At 41.3% G+C, this 22017-nt stretch overlaps 1 protein-coding gene across 1 annotated transcript; it reads left to right on the top strand.

Moving 5' to 3' along the window:
- The first annotated feature begins 812 nt into the window (after positions 1-812).
- tbc1d10ab (TBC1 domain family, member 10Ab) lies at positions 813-20034 on the top strand. The gene is made up of 9 exons (XM_053686975.1): positions 813-1687; positions 11313-11412; positions 12116-12223; positions 12448-12554; positions 12768-12882; positions 13476-13541; positions 14114-14303; positions 14595-14749; positions 16018-20034. Exons 1-9 carry the CDS (start codon positions 1491-1493, stop codon positions 16480-16482), a joined length of 1503 nt encoding a protein of 500 aa, XP_053542950.1. The 5' UTR covers positions 813-1490; the 3' UTR covers positions 16483-20034.
- The last annotated feature ends 1983 nt before the right edge of the window (positions 20035-22017 follow it).

Below are 22017 nucleotides of genomic sequence, written 5' to 3'. Positions count from 1 at the left end.
TCTCCTGTGTCAGTACTTTGCAACAGTTTACCGGTACAGTCAAGTCAATTCTTGTCAGCTGGGTTTTTATTGTCATTCCCCTTTAAAGCTTTTGTACATTGGAACAAAATGTCATTTCTCCAGGACTACGGAGAACAACACAGAACAGTACGCAAAACTACATAAAGTGCAAATACACAACAGGGTGAAACGAGTGCAGGACAATAAATATACGGAACAGAACAACATATTGTGTACAAAATAACACAACTATGTTGTAGTATAGCAGCAATACGTACTGTATGTACTGTACAGAGGCAGTATTAGCAGTATAGTCTTCAGGACAGAGGACTTTGTGTTTTCAGGTTTATTGTAACATGACTAGCTGTGTTTTTATTTGTCGTATAGCTATACTCCAAGACTGGTGTAAATATTGAGTCTTTGCATCTGCTATAACTTGTTTCGTGGATGTTCCACAAAACTAAATGATAGAGAGAATTTCTCTTTTTTTTCTTTTTTTAAATCTATTACTTTTTCAGCCATTTTTAATCAGTAAAAGTTGTGATCACTGGATGTGGTATAAGAGGAATAAAACAGTTAGGGTTGAGCTGTAAAAGGAAAATAATCCTACGGGGTTGTAACACTAGCTCTGCTTCATGCATGCTTCAAGTCTTATTTAGATCACTGGTTACTTATTGTATATTTTAAATAAAAATGAAAAACGTTCTTTATATAGTTTGCTAAATTATTTAACACCTACTAACGGGTTGTTAATATTGGAAAAGCTTGAATTTTTACAACGGGTGTTCACATGAAAATCTGGCAACCCGTCTTCCAAGCTGTGCTTGACGTTAGCTTAGCATAGGATAACATTTGGGAGCTCATAATGGATGCACTGGCGATATTCGGTTTAAAGTATATGCGTTAACATTACGAAAAGTTCAGTTTATCTAACTTTAATGCTACCTCAGAAAGACAGAATACTTTTATATCTTTTAGCAGAGTTTTTAAGCATGGCTAGCTGACACAAAGGGTAGTCCGGTAGCTTAAGTGCTTTAAATAAGTCTAGATATGCTAACTGTAAATTTAAAAAAAAAAAAAAAAAAAAATCAGGTTGCCTAGCAATTAACTGGAATGTTCTATGATTAAAATATTGCCCGCGTGCGCCAATAAGACTTGTTTGCTAGCTCGCTTAGCCAAATAGTTAATTAATGAATTGTTTGTGTGCAGTATGTTTTTTAACACAATATTTATTCTGATGCGTTACATTTTAATGAGGTTAAACTGATGTTGTCCACATTTGAAAGACATGCCATAATAAATAAATAAATAAATAAATAAAGGGAGGGGGGTGAAAACACTGCAATCCCCTAACGCTAGTCGGCTAAGCTAAGCTAAACTAAAACTAAGCATCCATAAGGAAGAAGAAGTGGGGCCAGTCGGCGGAGCTTCAGCCGCTTGGTGAAGCTGATCAGCGAGACGCTAGTGTTAGTCCTGCTCCGAGAAGCTGGATGAAAATGGCTAAAATTCACATTCAAGGAAACGGATTGGAGGCTAAAGATGGGAAAAGTCTGCGGGGCACGACAGAGAGTTTGGACGGACAGGAAGGCGACTCTCCGGGCTCCGAGTTGGAGCCGAACGGCTTCCCCGAGACACAAGCGGATAAATACGGCTTCATCGGCGGATCTCAGCAGAGCACCGAGGACCTGTGAGTAATTCAGTAGTTTATTATTTAATCTGTCCTGATTTAAAAAAACAAAAACAACAACCCTGATTTACTTTGCTGTTAGGAATTACACCACTATAGAGGAGATGTTCACAGTGAGTTACTGGTGTAGTGCAAAAGTTTGTACCCCCCTTTTCTGGGTCAAAGCATGTATCTGACGTTTAATTTAATTACTAAACAGTGTTCATTCAATTTTCTATTAAAAAAAAAAGTTACAGTAGATATGTTCTATGTTGTAGCAGATGTGGTTAGGTCGGCATTTATTTTTTATTAGTTATCTTTAAAGTTTGCTTCCTTGCTGACATGCTCTAGTGCCTTGGTTCTCAAACTGGGTTCTGGGGACTTCCAGGGGTTTGTGAAGGAAAGGCATCCATCTATCTTATCTGTAGATTAGACTGTAGACCATCCACCCTCCATTCATCTAGCTTACCTGTAGATTAGACTGTAGACCATCCACCTATCAATCCATCCATCTAGGTCGCCTGTAGATTAGACTGTAGATAAACAGTCATTCATTGATCCATCCATCTAGTCATCTAGCTCATCTGTAGATTAGACTGTAGACCATCCATCCATCTAGCTCACCTGTAGATTAGACTGTAGACCATCTACCCTCAATTCATCTAGCTCATCTGTAGATTAAACTGTAGACCATCCTTCCATCTAGGTCACCTGTAGATTAGACTGTAGACTATCCGTCTAGCTCACCTGTAGATTAGTTTGTAGACTAGACTGTAGATAAACATTCATCCATCCATCAAACTCACCTATACATTAGACTGTAGACTATCTATCTAGCTCAACTGTAGATTATCCATCCATCCATCTATACATTCATCCATCCATCCATCTATCCATCTATCTAGCTCACCTGTAGATTAGATTGTAGACTAGACTGTAGATAAACATTCATACATGTATCCATCCATCTAGCGCACCTTTAGATTAGACTGTCCATCTACCTAATGCAACTATAGATTAGACTGTAGACTATCCATCTGTCTTGCTCATCTATAGATTAGACTGTAGACTACCCATCTATCTAGCTCACCTATAGATTAGACTGTAGACTGTCCGTCCATCCATCTAGCTCGCATGTAGATTAGACTTGAGGAGTCCCCATCTGCAAAAAGTTTGAGAACCTGCTCTTGATAAATGTTCCTGAATGACCTTTACTAAGGTCACTTAACAGAGTCAGCACAGTTACGTTAACTCACGTTTAAGGAATGTCCGACAGATAAATAAACAAAATGTCTCCATAAACCATGACTTCTAATGTTACACAGGTAATCAGAATTCAGTAAGCTGGTTAGTGTATATACTAAAACTGGTTGCCATGTGAATAAAACTAGGGAAATAGTTTCTGATTTGAGAACATATGTACACTATCGATGAGAAAACGTGCCTGTAGGACGCGGTCAGGGTTCAAGTCATCATCTGTATCTGAACATTGTAAGTGTGTCCACGTTGTTAAAACAGGTGACCAGGTGCTGCACCTGCTCTGAGCCGGAAAACTGGAGGAATCGGGCGCAGATGCCCTGTCCAGGCTCGCTCACACTCTGGTGGATGTGGTTAGCTGTGGTTAGCTTAGTCACGTTCGCAGCACACATGGTCCTATCTACAGTATATCTGTCAGTCTTTGTCAATCACTTCATCTAAACAGAACAGTTACTACATGTGTCTAAAGATGCACTGATTCTACATATGGCACGGTAATGACTCGAATGTGGCGTTTGCATCATACTTTTACACTTTTGAAAAACGATGTAAGCTTTCGATACAGGTTGCACAGACGCCGACGAGTGCTAATACCGCTACGGTGAACTGTGACGGTGAACTGTGACGGTGAACTGTCGGCTTTTCTAAAACATACAACAGTGCTGTCGTTCCTCTCAGACCTTTCTCAACGACTTCTTCAGAATTGCACATGAAAGCAGAGATGCTTCTTTGTGCCCTGAATATCCTTCCTGTTCACCCATTTGCCCGGCCATGACCACGACCATGAACGTCCCTGTGGTCATGTGGGTGCAGGTTTATGAGATTTTAGGTCAGAATGTTAGTATTCGTCTCTCTCAAAGTTTATTATTCAGAAGCCTCGACGTTATATTTCCTTATTCCTCATACAAGTGCACTACGTAGATGGTGAAATACTCTAAATGTTTCAACACTGTAAGTAGTGCGCTATAACGTTCAGGAAGAAGGTCATGTGACCTACATCATGTACTGCTTCATTGATGGAGCGCGTCAGACACAAGTCTGTTGATATGAATTGTATTCTAATACACAAATATGTTGTAGACGTTATTTGTCTGCCTCATTTAGTCGGTTTCTACCTCGTATCGTACGGGGCAGCGTAACAAGCTCTGAGGAGAGCGCTATCCACCCTCTGGCACATATATGAACTTGCAGATGCCTACTATTGGCTAGTGTTGCTGTGATTGACAGGGGGGAGAGAGAGTATGCTCCTCCCAACCATCATCATCAGGGTTCGGGGATCATCAGGAATCAGACTTGCAAACGTGACAAATCAAACGTATTATTGCTTTGAAAAATTCATAACAAAAAGTCTTCGAGGACTGAAAGTCAGATGCATTATTAATTTTTAATTTTTTTTTTTACGGAAATGTGTACGCCTTTTACCCTGTGAGCTAGTTGTTAAGTTCCCCAACGATTATAAGGCTATTGTTGTTGTTTATTTTAACCCCAGCTTATGTACCACACCATCGTAGTGTCTTGTTTTCTTATTTGTTTATTGACTTTCTCTTTGCGTGATTGTGTGACTGGATATCGTTTTAAGGGTGCTTTTGAGAACCTGTATCCGGGTACTCGTTCAGAATCACCAGCTAATATCCGGCATACGGTCTATCTGTGTGCTAACGTGCACGATGACGGAATGTCGTTTGTGTTATTTTTATAGAGCAGAGGTGTCCGATCTTATCCGGAAGATAAGAAGCCACACCTGAGTCTACTGAAAGTCAAGATCAACTGATTAAACGGGTGGCATCAGGTGTGGCTCCTGATTGGTTGGAATGAAAACCTGCACCCACACCGGTCTTTTGCGGATAAGATTGGACACCCCTGGTGTAGAGTTTGGGGAACATCATCACCGCTCCACCGCTAGAGCCGAAAGTAAAATCCGGACGCGGATTTATAATAGACTTTGTTAACGTTTAGATCCGATTCACGAGATCAGACGGCACCGGATTAGTGCTTGATTCTTCAGCCTTCTCTCGTTATATTACGACGCCCGTCTCCTCACTGAAACCAGACGTCAGAGACGATCTTCTGTTGGGTATCATGAACTGAAGCGGGTTTCCAAACAGCGCAGCTTTGTTGTTACCAGCGAGGCCTGAACTTTACAGGACTCGATTCAGTTGAACATTTGGAGGTAATTAAATGCTCAAAAGGCGAGTGTGTTCACTATGAATGGTCTGTTATGTGTCCTGCACAATTCCACACTTGTGATCTCTTTCTCATGAAGAGATGCTTAAACGAGAGGTCAAGCGAGCGATCCTCGAGTTTCTGGTGTGTTCTAGGATGTATCGTGCTGTTCAACATGCTCAGTATCGTCACGACGAGAGTGGATCTGGAATACCTCCATCATCCCTAACTACATTTACATGGACAACCGTAATCGAATTATTGACCTTATTCTGAGTAAGATAATATTCTGATGAAGGTGTTTACACGAGACGCTTTTAGATTATTCCTTTCATGTTCATGTTATAGAACATAGAGTTCCCTCCAGAATTTCACGTATCGACGTACAGTTGGTCTTGGTTACGGTACCGTATACAGTTCCGGGTGTTTTATTTTTAACGCTACGAAAGCTTCAAGTGCAGTTAATTATTTGTCGTGCTGTACGTCCAAATAGACGACTGCTTGAAGCCGTGAGCTGCGTCCCAACCCGCGTACTTACCTACTGTAGAGTATATAGAGATGCATGTATTTTGCCTACTATATAGCAGGTAAGTACGCGGTTTGGGACGCAGACGTTAACAGTGTGATTAAGGTGTGTACATGTCTGTAACGCACTTCGATAATGCGACTAAAACAGGAATACTCCACACGTCTTAATTCCATTTGTGTTTACTTCGAGTAGGACTTTAATCGGATTACTGTAATCATAAATCATAATCAGAGTATCGTCTTAATCAGATTAATATCGGATTATCGTTGTCCATGCGAACATACTGAATGTTCGGTTTGGAAAGACGGCTCTTGGGTATGAGGTGGGTTTGTGCTTCTGGTCCAAAAACGCAGCATAAAAACACCATCAGTGCTGAAAAACATGGTGGAGAGACCTGTTCTTCAGACTGAGGAATTGTTTTAATTTTTTAATTTTAACTATATATCCAAACGTTTGTGGACACAGGACCAGTCACAATTGTGCTTTTTGAACATCCCATTCCAGATTTATTCCTCCTTTGCTGTTATAATAACCTCCAGTCTTCTCTGAAAGCTTTCCACTAGATTTGGGGGCGTGCCTGTGGGGATTCGTGATCATTCAGATACAGGAGCGTTAGTGAGGTCAGGCAGTGATGTTGGACGAGGAGGAATGGGGTGCAGTGTTCTAGTTCATCCTAAAGGTGTTCAGTGGGGTTGAGGTCAGGGCTCTGTGCAGGACACTCGAGTTCTCCATCGTTAATCAACCTTCTCAAACCTGGTCTTCACGGAGCTGGCTTTGTGCACAGACGCACTGTCATGCTGGAACAGATTTGGGGCCGGTTAGTTCCAGTGAAGGGAAACTGTAACGCTACAACATACAAACACATTTTATCCAATTGTGTGCTTCTGACTTTGTAGCAACGTTTTGGGCAAGAACCACATATGGGTGTGATCGTCAGGTGTCCACATACTTTTGGCCACATCGTGTATGTAATATGTAACGTAAAAACGTCCACTGAGGTTTCGAGGCCGAATCTCCAAACGTTCCAGCTGCAGCTCTCGGGACGTCCAGTTTAAGTGCAGGCGGATCCTGTGAGACAGAAAGCAGAATGTTTTGAGTTTTGTTTTTTTTCTTTTTCTTTTAAACCGAGTCTTTTGATAATTATGGAAACAGCGCGTCGATACAGAGCCTGATCTGATTCGGTGTTAAAATCTTTTATGGGGGGAGAAGGGACAAAGCTCAGGTGTGCAGTAACTCGGTTACCCATCACTGGTCGTAGATCACGAGGACCGGCTCATGAGGACTCTCACGAGTTTTAGTCACATGTCTGTAGATTATAGCGGAATGTCATTGCTGGGATTTGTCTGCTAAGGCTTGAGGGGTGTATACTTTTTCTTATTCTTATAAATACACCCTTGTGGGACTCCACATGCACTTCCTAGTTAGTTTGATGTGTTGTTCATCCAGAAAGAGAGGGTTTTGTACTGATTTATTTATTTATTTTTTAAGGCGCGGACAATCACGAATATGATTATCGATTATCTAAAATCTGAATATCTAAAGATTGAATTGTTAAATAAAATAAAATAAAAACTAAATTCATGAATAATTTTTTTTAAACTTGTGGACACTGAAATAAAACAATTTGCATTTCAAGCAGGATGATTTGAAACAAATAAATACGAAGTATTTTGAAGTAATATGTTTATTATTATTATTATTATTATTATTATTATGGTTTTCGAGGTGATATATTTCTACACTGCTGTTTATTGAGAATTCAGTGTTTCTTTGTCTCTCTTTTTATTTTTTTCTTTCTTCCATACTATAACTTTTTTTCTTATGTAAGTATTTTTTAAATACTTCTTCATCTTCTCTTCATTCCTCCCTTCCCTTTTTTTTTCTCTTTCATGTTTTCCTTTGGCGACTTGTCTTTTTTTCTCTCGCTCCTCATTTCTCCTCCTCCTTTCATTCTCATCCCGTTTTTCTTCTCTGTCCTCCTCATGCTGCCCGGTCATCCTCTTTTCCTTCTGTAGCTGTAGAAGTAATCGGATGTGAGCTGCTGCAAGCCGCTCATCTGTGCGGTGCGAGCTTCTCTTCCCTCAGCCGGCGCTTTAATGCGTTAAGTTCTGTGCCGAGCTCCAGGACGTGTACTGAGGAGGAAGGAGAACAAGGGGAAAGGTTTTTTTTTTCACAGCTCAGGGCTTCCTGTTTGCCCTGAGTTTGTATTTCCTGTGGTTTTGTGGGGAGGGGGGCTGTAGTGACACGTCTCTCTAGTTGTAAGCGGCCTGCGTTTTTTTACAAACCACAACAATAATAAGAAACCTTTGGCCTGTGTGTCGTTTCGCTTTCATGTGACTGTACATCTGCGTTCTCCTGTAATCTGATAGGTTTATAATCCAGCCCTTCTAATCCACGTTTACAGACCTGTGTAGGACTGAGCAACGCCCTTCACCTGTCCTGTACTCAGGATCTTACCTGCAGTGTCTGTCTAGCTGGTGTTATCTCTCTCTGCCTCTCTCTCTCTCTCTCTCTCTCTCTCTCTCTCTCTCTGTGTGTGTGTGTGTGTGTGTGTGTGTGTGTGTGTGTGTGTGTGTGTGTGTGTGTGTGTGTAGCTGGTGTTATATCTGTCCAGCTATCTGCTGATTTATCTGGCTGTCTTTTATATTAAATAGTTGATCAATCTGTCTGTTTTTGCCTCTCTCTCTCTCTCTCTCTCTCTCTCTCTCTCTCTCTCTCTCTCTCTCTCTCTCTTTCTCTCCCTCTCTCTCACACACACTCTTTTTCCATCTCTCCCCCTCCCTTTCTCACTCTCTCTCTCTCTCTATCTCTCTCTCTCTCTCTCTCCCCCTCTCACACACTTTTTCCATCTCTCCCCCTCCCTTTCTCACGCTCTCTTTCCATCTCTCTCCCCCTCCCTTTCTCACTCTCTCTCTCTCCATCTCTTTCTCTCTCTCTCTCTCCCTCTCACACACTTCCATCTCTTTCTCCCTCCCTTTCTCACTCTCTCACTTTCCATCTCTCTCCCTCTCTGTCTGTTTCTCCCTTTCTCACACTCTCTCACTTTCCATCTCTCTCCCTCCCTTTCTCACTCTCTCTTTCCATCTGTCTCTCTCCCTCTCTCATTCCTTCTCTCTCTCTCCCCCTCCCTTTCTCACTCTCTTTCCATCTCTCTCTCTCCCTCCCTCCCTCTCTCACACTCTCTTTTCATCTCTCTCTCTCTCTCTCTCTCTCTCTGTGTGTGTGTGTGTACAGTATATCAGCCTGTATATTGTCTGTTCTATCTATCCATCCATCCATTTTTCCCCCCCATATTTATTTTTGTGATTAGGTTTTGTATGCATTAATCTTCTGTAAATAAAAAAAAGAACAACAACTCTACATCCTATCTTGTAGGTATTTCTTTTAGTAAAACAGATTGTCGTACCAGTCTTTTGACATTTTTAACGCATTTAATATGATCTAAAATAAATGACATATATACACAAATATAAATTGTCCAATGTGCTTGTTTATTTTATCTTTATGCGCAGCGATTAGTTCTCTCCTTGTGCCCGAGACTGAACTTCCCGTGTCTCTTCATCGCCGAAGCGTAATACGAATAGCTTTACTGTCATTATGCAAGTACCCCGAGTTTCAGTGTGCAGCTCCTCGTGAAGCTGTGCTGCATGTATTAAATAAAAAGAGATTCAAATCTAAAAATAGACGTGTGCATAGACAATAGGAATACGTGAAGAAGATAAGGAACGGCAGTAGTGCAGGTGAATGATGATGAGAACAGGACGACGCGGTGTGAAGGAGGTAAACATGATTAGACGGAGGTAAACATCTCTACAGTCTGTTGATCTATTATATGTTAATATATCTGATTGTTGATCGTATGGAGACGTGGAGTTGTGGTTTAATACACACCCCTGCTGAGGGCTGAGTTTTTACTTTCTGTCCCATGGTGATGATGATGCAGCAGTTCTTTCCCTGCTCTCCCACTCACCCAGCTCCTGATGTGATTACACACAGCTCCACACTCAGGGTGTGTTTAATAAAGAATGCTTTTCAGCACGAGAAGCTCTGGGATATCTCAATGTCTTTCTCACACACACGAACACACACTTGGCCCAGGGGGTTAGCGCGTTTCTGAGAAACATGACCTCCCCTGACCTGACAGTGGGAACAAGCAGAGATTAAAATGTTCATGTCCTGACCGCTGAAAGTTTTAATCACGATGCGTAAAATGGATGGTTGTAGTGTTCAGATGGATAAATGACGCATTATTATACATTTTACAGGTGGCGTGCAAGTTGTTTGTTTTTTTTTTCCCCCACCCAGACTTTCAGGGAGTGAACAGTATTGTGGGATTTGAAAAGGACAACACGTGCAATGCTCTTTTAAATCTGTGCCTTTTCATTGGGACAGATTTTTATCTCAACAATACAAACTGTGCCAGAAATACTGCCTTCCTTTAGTACAGCCTGGTGATATGACTATAAAATAGCAATATTGTGGTAAATTTTGTTGCTCTGTCTCTCTCTGTGTGTATGTGTGTGTGTGTGTGTGTGTGTGTGTGTGTGTGTGTGTGTGTGTGTGTGTGTCTCACACACTATTCTCGCCTTAATGAGCATCAGCACTTGGCTATGCTATTCCAGACCGTTATTGAGCATTCACACTAACCGGGTTTACCTATTACGGTTAGCGTTGGAATTTTAAAAACCTCTCATCACCTTCAAACCTGCTGAGTCTTCAAGATTTTCTAGATTAGTACATCATTTTTATTTATGTTCTAGATTTGAGGCGCAGGTCATGACGACATTCACGATGATGGCGGGAAGTTCTAAAGCGCACCTGTTATGGTTTGTCAGATATTACCTTTCATGTAGTGTGTCATAGAGCTGTTTGTGAATGTAAAACGTGTGCAAAGTTTCAAAAAGCAAAGCGCACGACAAACGGACTTACTGACTCCCAAAAGAAGGAACCGATTCTGAACGGCTGAAACGAGTCGTTAGTGATTCCAGACTCACTTCCTGTACACACCTACGTAGGTTTGTAACAAAAAGCTCCGCCTCTGGTCTTCATCGGCTGCTCGCTGACAGCGGTAGACCGATCATGACAGACTGGGACATCTGACCAATCAGAGCAGAGTATGCTATCTGAAAGGAGGAGTTTAGAACGAATCCTTTAGAACGAGTCTAAATGAGTCGTTTTTGACACTAGGGGGTAAAATGTAATGCTGCAGTTTAAATGATGAGCACGTTAAAGTGTTCTTTGACCTCGGTTGCATGTGAATCTATTGTATGAGACCTCAAACAAAATTAGGCACGTTTCAAATCCATAATAGGTGCGCTTTAATAAGACAGAGTTTGTGAGTATGTTTGACATTGCTGTTCATCGCGGAGTTTGCTTATGACATCTCGAGCTGATGGACCGGGACGTTTTGGCTCTGATGTGCCATCCAGTGAATGTCCTGAAGATGTACTTGGAGTACGCGTGCGACTTATTTGAACGACGGCATTCCGATGGAAGCTGCTTCCGCATGTGCACGCAGTGTATGAAACAGCCTTTAGTCTTAAAAAGTGGAAAGAGGTGGCTGATTTACTGAACTGTTCCTGAATTCTGTTAAAAAGAATGAAACAATGTGATGTAAATGTTGTATTGTGAAAATGTGTGTGTGTGTGTGTGTGTATATAAAAGAGAGGATTGATGGGTTTATTATGTCCCCCACAGAGCCGAGGACATCCCTCCTGAGGTGTTGAGACAGAGAGAGGCTAAGTGGCTGGAGATGCTGAACAGCTGGGATAAGTGGATGAGCAAGAAACACAAGAAGGTGAGCTCACATGTCGCGACAGTAGAGCGCCGTTCGTGATTGTTTGTGGTTCAAGTTCTATCTAATTTACAGACAGGGCTGTCAATCAAGCATGCACATTTGAATATTAGGCCACGCCCACCCAGACTTTTTTTTTTTTAAACATTTTTCACTCATTTTATTATTATATTGTAAGTTGTGTATCATGCAAATATTTCCAATATTTTACACACTTTAACGAGTATTTAATATTTTTAAAAAGCATTTAACTTTTTACACACACACACACACATCTCTGATTCAGCTCCATGAAGCATAATGATTAACTAGTATTATTGCATTATCACTAGTGCTAAACCGGAATGTACTGGTTATTATATTTTTGTGTCATAACAATGTTCATGGTTTATAATATAAACATATAGACAAACAATTGTCACGGTTTTATATTATAAGCAATTTCGTACATGTTTAAAGATACACAAGCTGTATTATTTTGGGACTAATTAAATAAGAAGTCAGTTGACAGCTGTGTTTCCCACAACGTTGAAAATATAAAAGAAAATACGCCAAACGTCTACAACAAACGCAGTGGAAATATGAGTGTCACGTTTTCGATATTTCAAGATTTATACTCTAGAAGATGTTGCTAAGATTCTAGAGCATGATGTGTATAATGATTAAAAACCTGACCCTGTCTGTCTGCCTGCCTGTCTGTCTGTAGGTAAAGGTGCGGTGTCAGAAGGGCATTCCACCATCTTTGAGAGGTCGTGCCTGGCTCTATCTGTCGGGAGGAAAGGTGAAACGGGAGCAGAATGTAGGCAGGTTCCAGGTAAGGAGTGATCACACACTAAATCTAAATCTCTTAAACATCTCCTGAAGTTCTCCAACCTGCATGGAGGCGTTTTACTCGGTAGCACAAGATAAACTGATTCAGAATTCATCATCATTATATATCAGCGCATAGTGTTTCAGTGACCATAGAAAAATACATCTTTTAGCTCATTGTGTGTGTGTGTGTGTGTGTGTATGTGTGTGTGTGTGTGTGTGTGTTAGGAATTGGACAGTGAATATGGAGAGCCAAAATGGGTGGATGTAATCGAGAAGGATCTCCATCGTCAGTTTCCCTTTCACGAGATGTTCGCTGCACGAGGAGGCCACGGGTCAGAACCAACCCTTAATGAATGTGTGTGTGTGTGTGTGTGTGTGTGTGTTTGTTCGTATACATGTTGCTTATGTTAGTGTATATGTGGTTTGTGTGTATGTTGTGTGTTTATTCTCTACACGAGGAGGCCACGGGTCAGAACCAACCCTTAGAGTGTGTGTGTGTGTGTGTGTGTGTGTGTGTGTGTGTGTGTATGCGTGCGCATGTGCAGGCAACAGGATCTGTTCCGAGTGTTGAAGGCTTACACACTTTACCGGCCGGAGGAAGGTTACTGCCAGGCTCAAGCTCCCATCGCTGCTGTACTGCTCATGCATATGCCCGCTGAGGTTAGTATACACACACACACACACACACACACACACACACACACACACACACGCACACTCTACATGTAAATAAGTTAACAGATTACAGCTGACCCTCTTCATTTGTTGCTATTTAGGATTTCTGATCCCATGAGTATAATTTTGACTCCTAGCAATGTGAACTCAAGATCAATGTATCCAGCAGTAGTTGTTATAACAGTGTGGGTATAACAAATAAAACCAAATCTGACTTATTAAAGTTCATAAGATTGTATTTCCTCCTTGTGATTTATTTTTTATTTTTTATTTTTCCCACCTATGCTGGACTCTTATCGGCTGCTTTTCGGAAAATTTCGCTCCGAGTCGTCCGTTTAAAAAACAAAACAAAAAAAAACAATTTTTCCTGTAAATAAAATTTTAGTTTTCTAATGAAAGAAATGAATATGTCGGCACGATTATATTTTTGTCTACGACACCGATTTCAAACATTTAATCCCGCACCTTCAGATCAAAAGGTTTGTAAACATCATGAGGAACATTTCGGTGTCCACAAACTTTTGACCTGTAGTGTAGCTCTGAGCAACTGTTTGTGTTTTTGTTTGTTTGTATTTTAGGATGCATTTTGGAGTCTGGTGCAGATCTGCGAGAAATATCTGCCTGGTTACTACAGTGCAGGCCTGGTGAGACATCACGCGCGCGCACACACACACACACACACACACACACACACACACAAGCACAAAAGGTGAAATTGTTGCGTAATCTCGTGGCGTAAGGTTCAAACTCCTTATGCACGGATCAGCAGATTTGAGCTGTTCATTACCAGCGTTCTGACTCAGCATAACCGACTGGTCATAACGAGCACGTCTCAAAGAGACCCGTCAAACACCCTGAATAAACAAGCACGTGCTAGACTTCATTCTCACCTGCTTTAGTAGCTCTCATGTCATGGGATTACCATACTGATGTATTTTAATTATACATATAATCGCACGTGATGGGTAAACTGTAATATGACATGAAAAACCTCAATGCAGGGTATAGTAAAAACATTTACAACTGACCAAAACACCATGATGGTGAGCCAAGTGTCTTCTGTCTGCGTGCTTACATGGTGCTATTACACTTTCCAACTACTACTACTACTGCTCTAGCTAGTGTAGACATCTGCATTCATCCCCTCCCCTATGAATTACAGTTTAATTCCTGCATGTGTAAGAAAGTGCGCACGTGTGTGTGTGTGTGTGTGTAGGAGGCGATCCAGCTGGACGGTGAGATCCTGTTCTCTTTACTGAAGCGCGTCTCTCCCGTGGCTCATCGGCACCTGAAGAAGCACAAGATCGATCCGGTGCTCTACATGACCGAGTGGTTCATGTGCGCGTTCTCCCGCACGCTGCCGTGGGCGTCAGTGCTGCGCATCTGGGACATGTTCTTCTGCGAGGGTTGGTTTCCTTCACACGCACTTAACAGCTCGGTATCTGCGGTATATTTTCCGTATTGGCCGTAGAGTGTTTCTGTTCGAAACTTCATACTACGTGAAAGTGTTTTCACGCAGTTAATAAATGACCGATTTCCGCGCAGCCGGAATTCTCAACAAGCGCTGCTTTTAGACTAACTGAATGGTTAACTGACTTTACATGCTGATTTATCACCAGACTCAACTCCAGCTGATGCAAGTGGATAAGTAGATAACAAATATTTTGTGTGTCTGTGTTCGTTTGTGTGGCGTTTAGGAGTCAAAGTCATTTTCCGTGTGGGCCTGGTGCTTCTCAAGTGCATGCTGGGATCTCAAGAGAAGCTAAAGGCGTGTCAGGGTCAGTACGAAACGATGGAGAGACTTCGAGCCGTAGAGCCATGCTACATGCAGGAGGGCTTCCTCGTTAAAGAGGTACATCGCACACACACCCACACACTCTTTCACACAGTACATTTGAAACCCACTCTTGCATTATTTTCTAAAAAAAAAAAAAAAAAGAGGATCCTCTTGCGCTTCCGAGCCTTTACGGTTTCATCTCGCATGCAGGCATGTAGGTCATGATCTCTCTGTCATGGCATCAAGACAGGGAACAAGTAACCCCACCGGTCCATCTAGTGGGCAGTGTGTGTCACTGCAGGTCTGATGCGAACTTTGATATGCTGTCAGTCAAAAAGTTGTTTCCAACTAGTTGTTTCGTTGGTCTTGTTTCTGCATTGGATCATGTGTTGTCTTTTGGCCAAAATGAACTCTGATTGCTGTATCGTATGTTTTATTAAAATCCGGTCATAAACCACAAAACCAACCTCCTGTGGTGTTCTTTGTTTCCAGTTGATCTATGCAAAAGATGTCTGAGGCATTGAATAATGCAGTTTTGCTCTGCTTTTGGGTTTCAGCTGTTGGAGAGATGGACGTCTTCACACTAGTATAATACTTATATCTATGACTCTAATGTACTGAAGTGATTTAAGTGAAAAGATTTCAATGCATCTTGGGTGCATTCATTTGTGTAGCGCTTTTAACAGTAGACATTGCCTTAAAGCGGTTTTTACGGAAATCTGGATGTAGATTTAGACATGTATTTTTATGTTCATATAAATCCAGAGGCAGTCCTCAAGACTCTTGAAGCAAAAAAAATAATAAATCTGATCGTAATTAGACGTAAATGTTTTTTTGCTGCATTTTCTGCCCTGAGGTTCTGAGCATATTAGTGTTGTCTCTAGTTCCTTTGTTGTAAGTCTGTTCCACCATATTCAACATGCATAATATAATCATGTCTCCCTCACTGAAACTGACAAGCACAAAGGCCATACCACCTTCACTGAAACTGCCAGATATAGAGGCCACGCCTTCACTGAAACTGAGATATAAAGGCCACACCCCTTACACTAACACTGACAAGCACAAAGGCCACGCACTCCTTCATTGAAACTGACATAGAGGCCACACCCCCTTCACTGACACTGACAAGCACAAAGGCCACACCTCCTTCACTGAAACTGTCAGATACAGAGGCCACACCTTCACTGTAACTGAGATATAAAGGCCACACCCCTTTCACTAACACTGACAAGCACAACAAACTGACAGATATAGAGGCCACACCCCCTTTTCTGACAGATATAGAGGCCACACCCCCTTCACTAACACGGGCCTATATTGTCCCTTGATTTTTCCTCCAGATTCTGGAATTGCCGGTGTCTGAGCGGGACGTCGAGAAGGAGCATCTCGCCCAACTCCGACGCTGGAAGGAAACACGCGGAGAGCTGCACTGCAAATCTCCTCCCAGAATGCACGGCGCTCGTGCCATCATGGCCGCTGAGCCTCCCAGCCGACAGGACCTGCAGCAGAAACCCACCATCGTCGTGCAGCCGGCACAGATCATCACCAGCTCCGAAGACGACGAGAGAAAGAAGGAGGAGAAAAAGAAAAGCAAGGTGGATAAAAAGAAGAGCAAGAAAGACTCTTCGCTCGACACAGCCAATCGGGATCAGGCACTGCAGGACCATCAGGCTTTACCCAGCCAATCACAGGCACTCCAGGACCATCAGGCTTTACCCAGCCAATCACAGGCACTCCTAAAGGACACAAGTCTTCAGGCATCCAATCAGAGCCTGAGCAGTTCAGAGCATGACACGTACCTGTAGAGTGCCACACGGTGGTCGTCCTGACCTGTGTCTGAAGACTTCAGGCCCAAACGGCCCACTCTCAGGTTTCTGTATCAGGACTGCAGTTCCCAGAATGCAATGCTGTGGTTTAGTTTTCCTTTACATCACATCCATGTGCTTCATGAAGAAATTTGTATGTATTGTAAGTTGTTTTTTAAAAGGTTTTTTTTTTATTTTTTTTTAAATTGTTAAGGACCAAGAATGCATGAAAGCCACGTTACTTTCCAGACCGAGTTTTCCAGATTATAAGGAAGTGGAATAGTGTTTTTATTTAGCAGTTGTGAGATTTCAGCAGTGGGGAATGTACACTGCCATTCGTTTACTGCTTAGATAATAATGAAAATGCAAAACATTATGCTAGCTACAGACAGCACTGACATAGCGACTGTAATCAGACACACAAAAGCCACTTAATAACGCTCAAATACAGCAACACTAATGAAAAACTAACTCAACTACACCAGCATTTTAGAGGCAAACATTCTGGACAAAGGGGCAGTTTGTAATTTTAGAAAGTGTTTCTAGACCTAAAATAATATCATTTTAAATAGGGCTTAGAGCAACTGTAACACACACACATACAAAATATTATTATTTTTTAAATTTTGTAAGCAGACAAAAAGGACTTATAGTCTGGAAAATGTGGTGCATTTAGACACACACCGACTCGGAAACATCACTATGTGATGGCAACCTAAAAGGGCTGAAATTTTCATCATCAGGTGCATTTTAGCAGCTCAGTTTTGTCGTCTGATGAGCAAAATGATGCTAATGTACCAGCATGGCCAATGGAAATTGGGAAGTGCTTGAGCCTTGATAAGAAGCAAACACAAGTGCTTAAATTCGCTGTATCTGCATTAGAGTTGCGTCGGTTTTTATACTGTAAGATTTACAGCGCCATTATCACAGACTGTTTAAAAATCATTCCATCTGGGAGGAGCCTTGGGAAGTTGTTTTTCTTATTTTGTCCCTCCCATAACACAGCGGACCAAACTCCTGGCTTCGACTGAGGGATCGCGTAAGGAATAAATCACTACGAGACATGCTGTTTTTGGAAAATAATCGACCTTGAGGTTATAACGCATCATTGTTTATTATTTTCCCTATAGCACCATGTCCTGGAGTGATCGATTCCTCTTAGACCACGGAAGTTTGCCACCATTAACAACATTTTTATGAAACAACGACATGTCGTACTTTTTATCCATTATGGTTGTTTTTAATGTTGCAGAGATGAGGAAACATAAACTAAGGCACATGATAATAATCTGCGTGGGATTTTTGGTTAAACCCGCATGAAAGCCTTCGGGCATGCAGTTCATGGGTTTGAGCACTAGGGGGTGCAACATGTCTTACTTTGTCGTGACCTCCGACTTGAAGTAGGGCCTCGGATACACACAGTATACGGTTTGACCTTATTCAAAACTCATAGAGGCTAATGTTTTCTGTGACAGGACCCAACATGGCTGATCTGTCATTTACAGTCAGTCTGATTTACAATAGAATTATGCTAATTACAGATTATGAATTGGATTAGTATCGGGTCTGTCGTATAAAAAAAGAGAACAAAGAGATTTAGTCACGCAAAGACTGGTTGTGAATGAGACAAGTGAGGGGCTGTAGTCATTGAGGAAGTTTATAGATGTGCCAAACTTATAAGTAGGCCAGTCAGATGTAACTTTTGATTTTTAGATAACGGAGATATTTCACTTGGGGGATATTTACACCAAGAAGCATTTATTTTCTTTCAAATGCATTTCTTATCCTCACAAAACACACGCGCTTCCATTTTAACCAACACCCCGTCAGTCCACAGCATGAGTCTGCTCCACAAGTGTAAAAGCGTGATTCATTTAAATCACACACACTCACACAGGTCTACTCGACAATAATGCGGTGACTGTTCTGCCCTTAATTTGCAGTACAAGGTGTTTGATACGATAATGACACTCGGTAGATATGGATATAAACACAAATATCCTGTCTATTCATACCCCAGGGTCTCGGTTCACGCCGTCATGACGCTTTTCTGACGCATCCGACCCGAGTTCTGAATAGGCGTGTGCCGATATTCATTTTCATATCCCCATAAATTTGTTTATCTAAACAAAACGCAAAGGGTAACAATGATTTTCCAGAAAGGAAAAAAACTAAACAATATTACACATGCTAAATATCTAAGGAATAAAACACTTCAGGATGTGCTGTTTTAGGGAAATTACTCAACCTGAAGTTGATCACACCACCCTGAGTGTTTTTCCTGTAACCACATGAAGTGTTTTATTCCTCTTATACCACACACGGATTTGCCAACAACTACATTTTAATTTATTAAAGAACACCACACAGTAATAATAAAAAATAATAATAATTCAATTTACAGTTGTGTTTAATGGCGTTTAAACGCCCCCCCCCCCCCCCCCTCCCTTAAATTAAGATTTGTTTAAAAAGACAAAAACAAAGACGGCTTGTTATTGAGAATCTCAAAGTCCTCTTCAAGTTACAGCTTCACCTCTGAACGTTACAAAGTCTTTCCGATAATTCTGAATAAACATCACCATGTCAACAATTCCACACGTTTACACATGTGAAGCGAGTCCCTCTAAATCAGTCGTAACTACGGAAACGATAATGCATTCATACCAAGTTGTGCATTTATGCAAACCTTATAGCTATCGTTTCTATCAGAACTGCTGCTCTAGGGAAAAGAAAAAAAAACCATACTAATCAACCCCTTCTGACCAATCAGGTTTAAGAGTTCAAGCGCTGTCGTATAGTTCATATAACTGATTATCGGCACATGCCTAGTCCTAAGATTCAGATTGTACGAACAACGGAAATGCGTTTAGCCAAAATGCATCATGATTATAAATATTCGCCTCGGAGAGAATTCTCACGTGAACACGTCACCTCCTTCCCCTAAAGCACTTCCTGTTTAAAGCTTTCCTTATTAGTTATCAGATGCGAGAATAGCGTTATTATGGAGAAATTACAGTCAGTTTAAATGTAAAGATGTTACTAGGCTTTGTTTTAATGGGAAACGTCATTCTGGGCGCTTGGGAAGAGTGCGCACTTGGGAAATCTTTCTTTTAAGTGAAAGTGGATTGAGACACTCCTGGGAGACTTTCACAAAACTCTGATAATCCGTGAACATGCTGATAATGAGTAGAAAGTGTGTGCGCGTGTGTGTGTGTGTGTGTATATATATATATATATCTGTATGTTTAAAAAAAAATGTTTATGTATGGTGTCATGTAATGATATTCTCTGTAGATCTGTGTGTGTAGTGTTGGAGAGAGGTGTTTTGCACTTTGATCTCAGTTTTTGCATTTCTCTGACCATTTATGGACAAACAGAACATATTTTCTTGATGAATCTATTTTGCTTATTGTATATACAGGAACATGACCATATTTGGACATTTATAGATTTATACATTGGGAAGAGAAATGCAGCTTGTCTGTCTTCATATGGATCTATATTTAGATTGAGTTTGAATTTCTGATTAATGAAGAGATGTTTATAATGCTACAGGCTTTCTGTCTTCTTGTGTCTGACCTCCGTTTAGAGACAAACTGTGTGATGAAACTGTTGAGCTCAGTACACGCAGGGAAGAACTGGCACACTGCACACCTGAGGTGTATTACTACTTGCCATCATGTCCACACAGCTTGTAGCTACACTTCTATCTATCTATCTATCTCTCAGGTGTACAGTTACTCACTGTAATCAGTCAGTTGCCTTGCATATGTATTGGCACCCCCGTCTTTCCTGTACACGGCTGGTCAAAAGTTTGTGGACACTCGACTGAGTCGTTTCTCATGATGAAAAAAGCCTTTTGATCTGAAGGTGTGTGATTAAACGTGTGAAATGGGCGTCGTAGACAAAAATATCATCGCGCCGACGTATTCATGTCTTTCATTAGAACGCTAACATTTTATTTACAAAAATAAATCTTTTTTTTTTTTTTTTTTTTTTTTTTCTAAACGGACGACTCGGAGCGAAATATTATGAAAAGCAGTCGATAAGAGTCCAGCGTCGGTGGGAACTCTAATACGGTTTAAAAATCATCTCAGGGACATTCCTCAAGAAATCGGGTGAGAAAACGCCAAGAATACATTTCTGGAAATTCTAGGCGAAAAGGGGGTCGACTTTGAAGATGATAAAATATTACATTATTTTGATTTATTTTGGATATTTTATCACAGCATAATTCCCATAGATCCATTTGTGTTACGGAGTTTTGATGACTTTTATTATTATTATTATGATGATGATGATGAAATGTGTGTGTGTGGGGGGTTTAAAATAAAGAATGAGTGTGTCTAAACTTTTGACTGGTAGTGTACATAGATGAATATATTAGATATTATTTGAGTGGTGTATGAGTGTATACAAGTAATGAAGGCTAGAGGATGATGACCACACACTGCAGGGAAAAGGATGGGATCTAAAGTGCTATAAAGTTTGTTTCGAATTTTCACATCCTCAGCATGTGCTGTTTTCTATATTTTCCTCTTCTCTATATCGCTCGGAGCCGACGCATGCAGAGTCTCTGCGTCGTTACGGAATCAGGAAGGAAAAAAAAGAGATCGAACGAGGGATGGGAGAGGTGAAAGAGTGTTCTGTGTGGATCGTCCTCCCCCGGACACCTGGTCCTCTCGCACGCTTTAGGCTCCATGTCAAGATTTGCATCTGAACGGTGCTGGTGCTTCTCTCTCTCTCTCTCTCTCTCTCTCGCTCTCTCTCTTTCCTTTCCCAGCATTTCACTGCATCCTTCAGCGGATGTCACACACACACACTTGCTGCTAACTTTTATGTGCATGCAGCAAGCAGTCATTATTAATACATCACGGTCTTAGCGTACTAATAGTAATGTAATATTTTACTATCAGAAATAATGCTCAAAACAAAATGTGACAAAACTACTGCTGTACATCATGAATGAAGGAATATGGACATCAAATATAAAGTGTTGTTGTATATTGATATAAAGACATTTTAGATGGGGGAGGGAGGGGGGGGGGGTGGTTGCCGTTGTAGGACCTTATTACACCACAAAGGAAGCCGTGCAGCTGCTGCTTCTGTTTAATCAGTTTAATCACAATAGATTCTATTTATCGCCCATCTCACTTTTAGAGGAGGAAGAGGAAATCCACCGAAATGATTCACTTGTTTTTGGCTTCTGCTGAATCAGCAGTGTGTCCTCCATCTCTAAAGACAAAAGATACTTTAGGATGGTAAATTCTGTGCCCTACCTCCAAGCTGCAAGGTCCCCGGTTCGATCCCGAGCTCAGGATGCCTCGTGTCCCTGTGGGTTTGCTCCGGTGTCTCCGGTCTCAACTCTAAAACTCCCGAAAAGATGCCAGGAGGTAAACTGGGTACGCTAAATTTCCCCTAGATGTGAAATACCCAATGTTCTCCAGGTCCACCACGACCCTGACCAGGATACAAGTGTTTACTGAATGGATGAGCCATTCTGAAATAGCAGTGGTATTACATATTTACAAATTT

The sequence above is a fragment of the Ictalurus punctatus genome, chromosome 16 (assembly GCF_001660625.3).
Source record: "Ictalurus punctatus breed USDA103 chromosome 16, Coco_2.0, whole genome shotgun sequence".
Lineage (NCBI taxonomy): Eukaryota > Metazoa > Chordata > Actinopteri > Siluriformes > Ictaluridae > Ictalurus > Ictalurus punctatus.
Note: the sequence above shows the minus strand (reverse complement) of the source record. Positions and strands in the feature narration are given on the sequence as shown.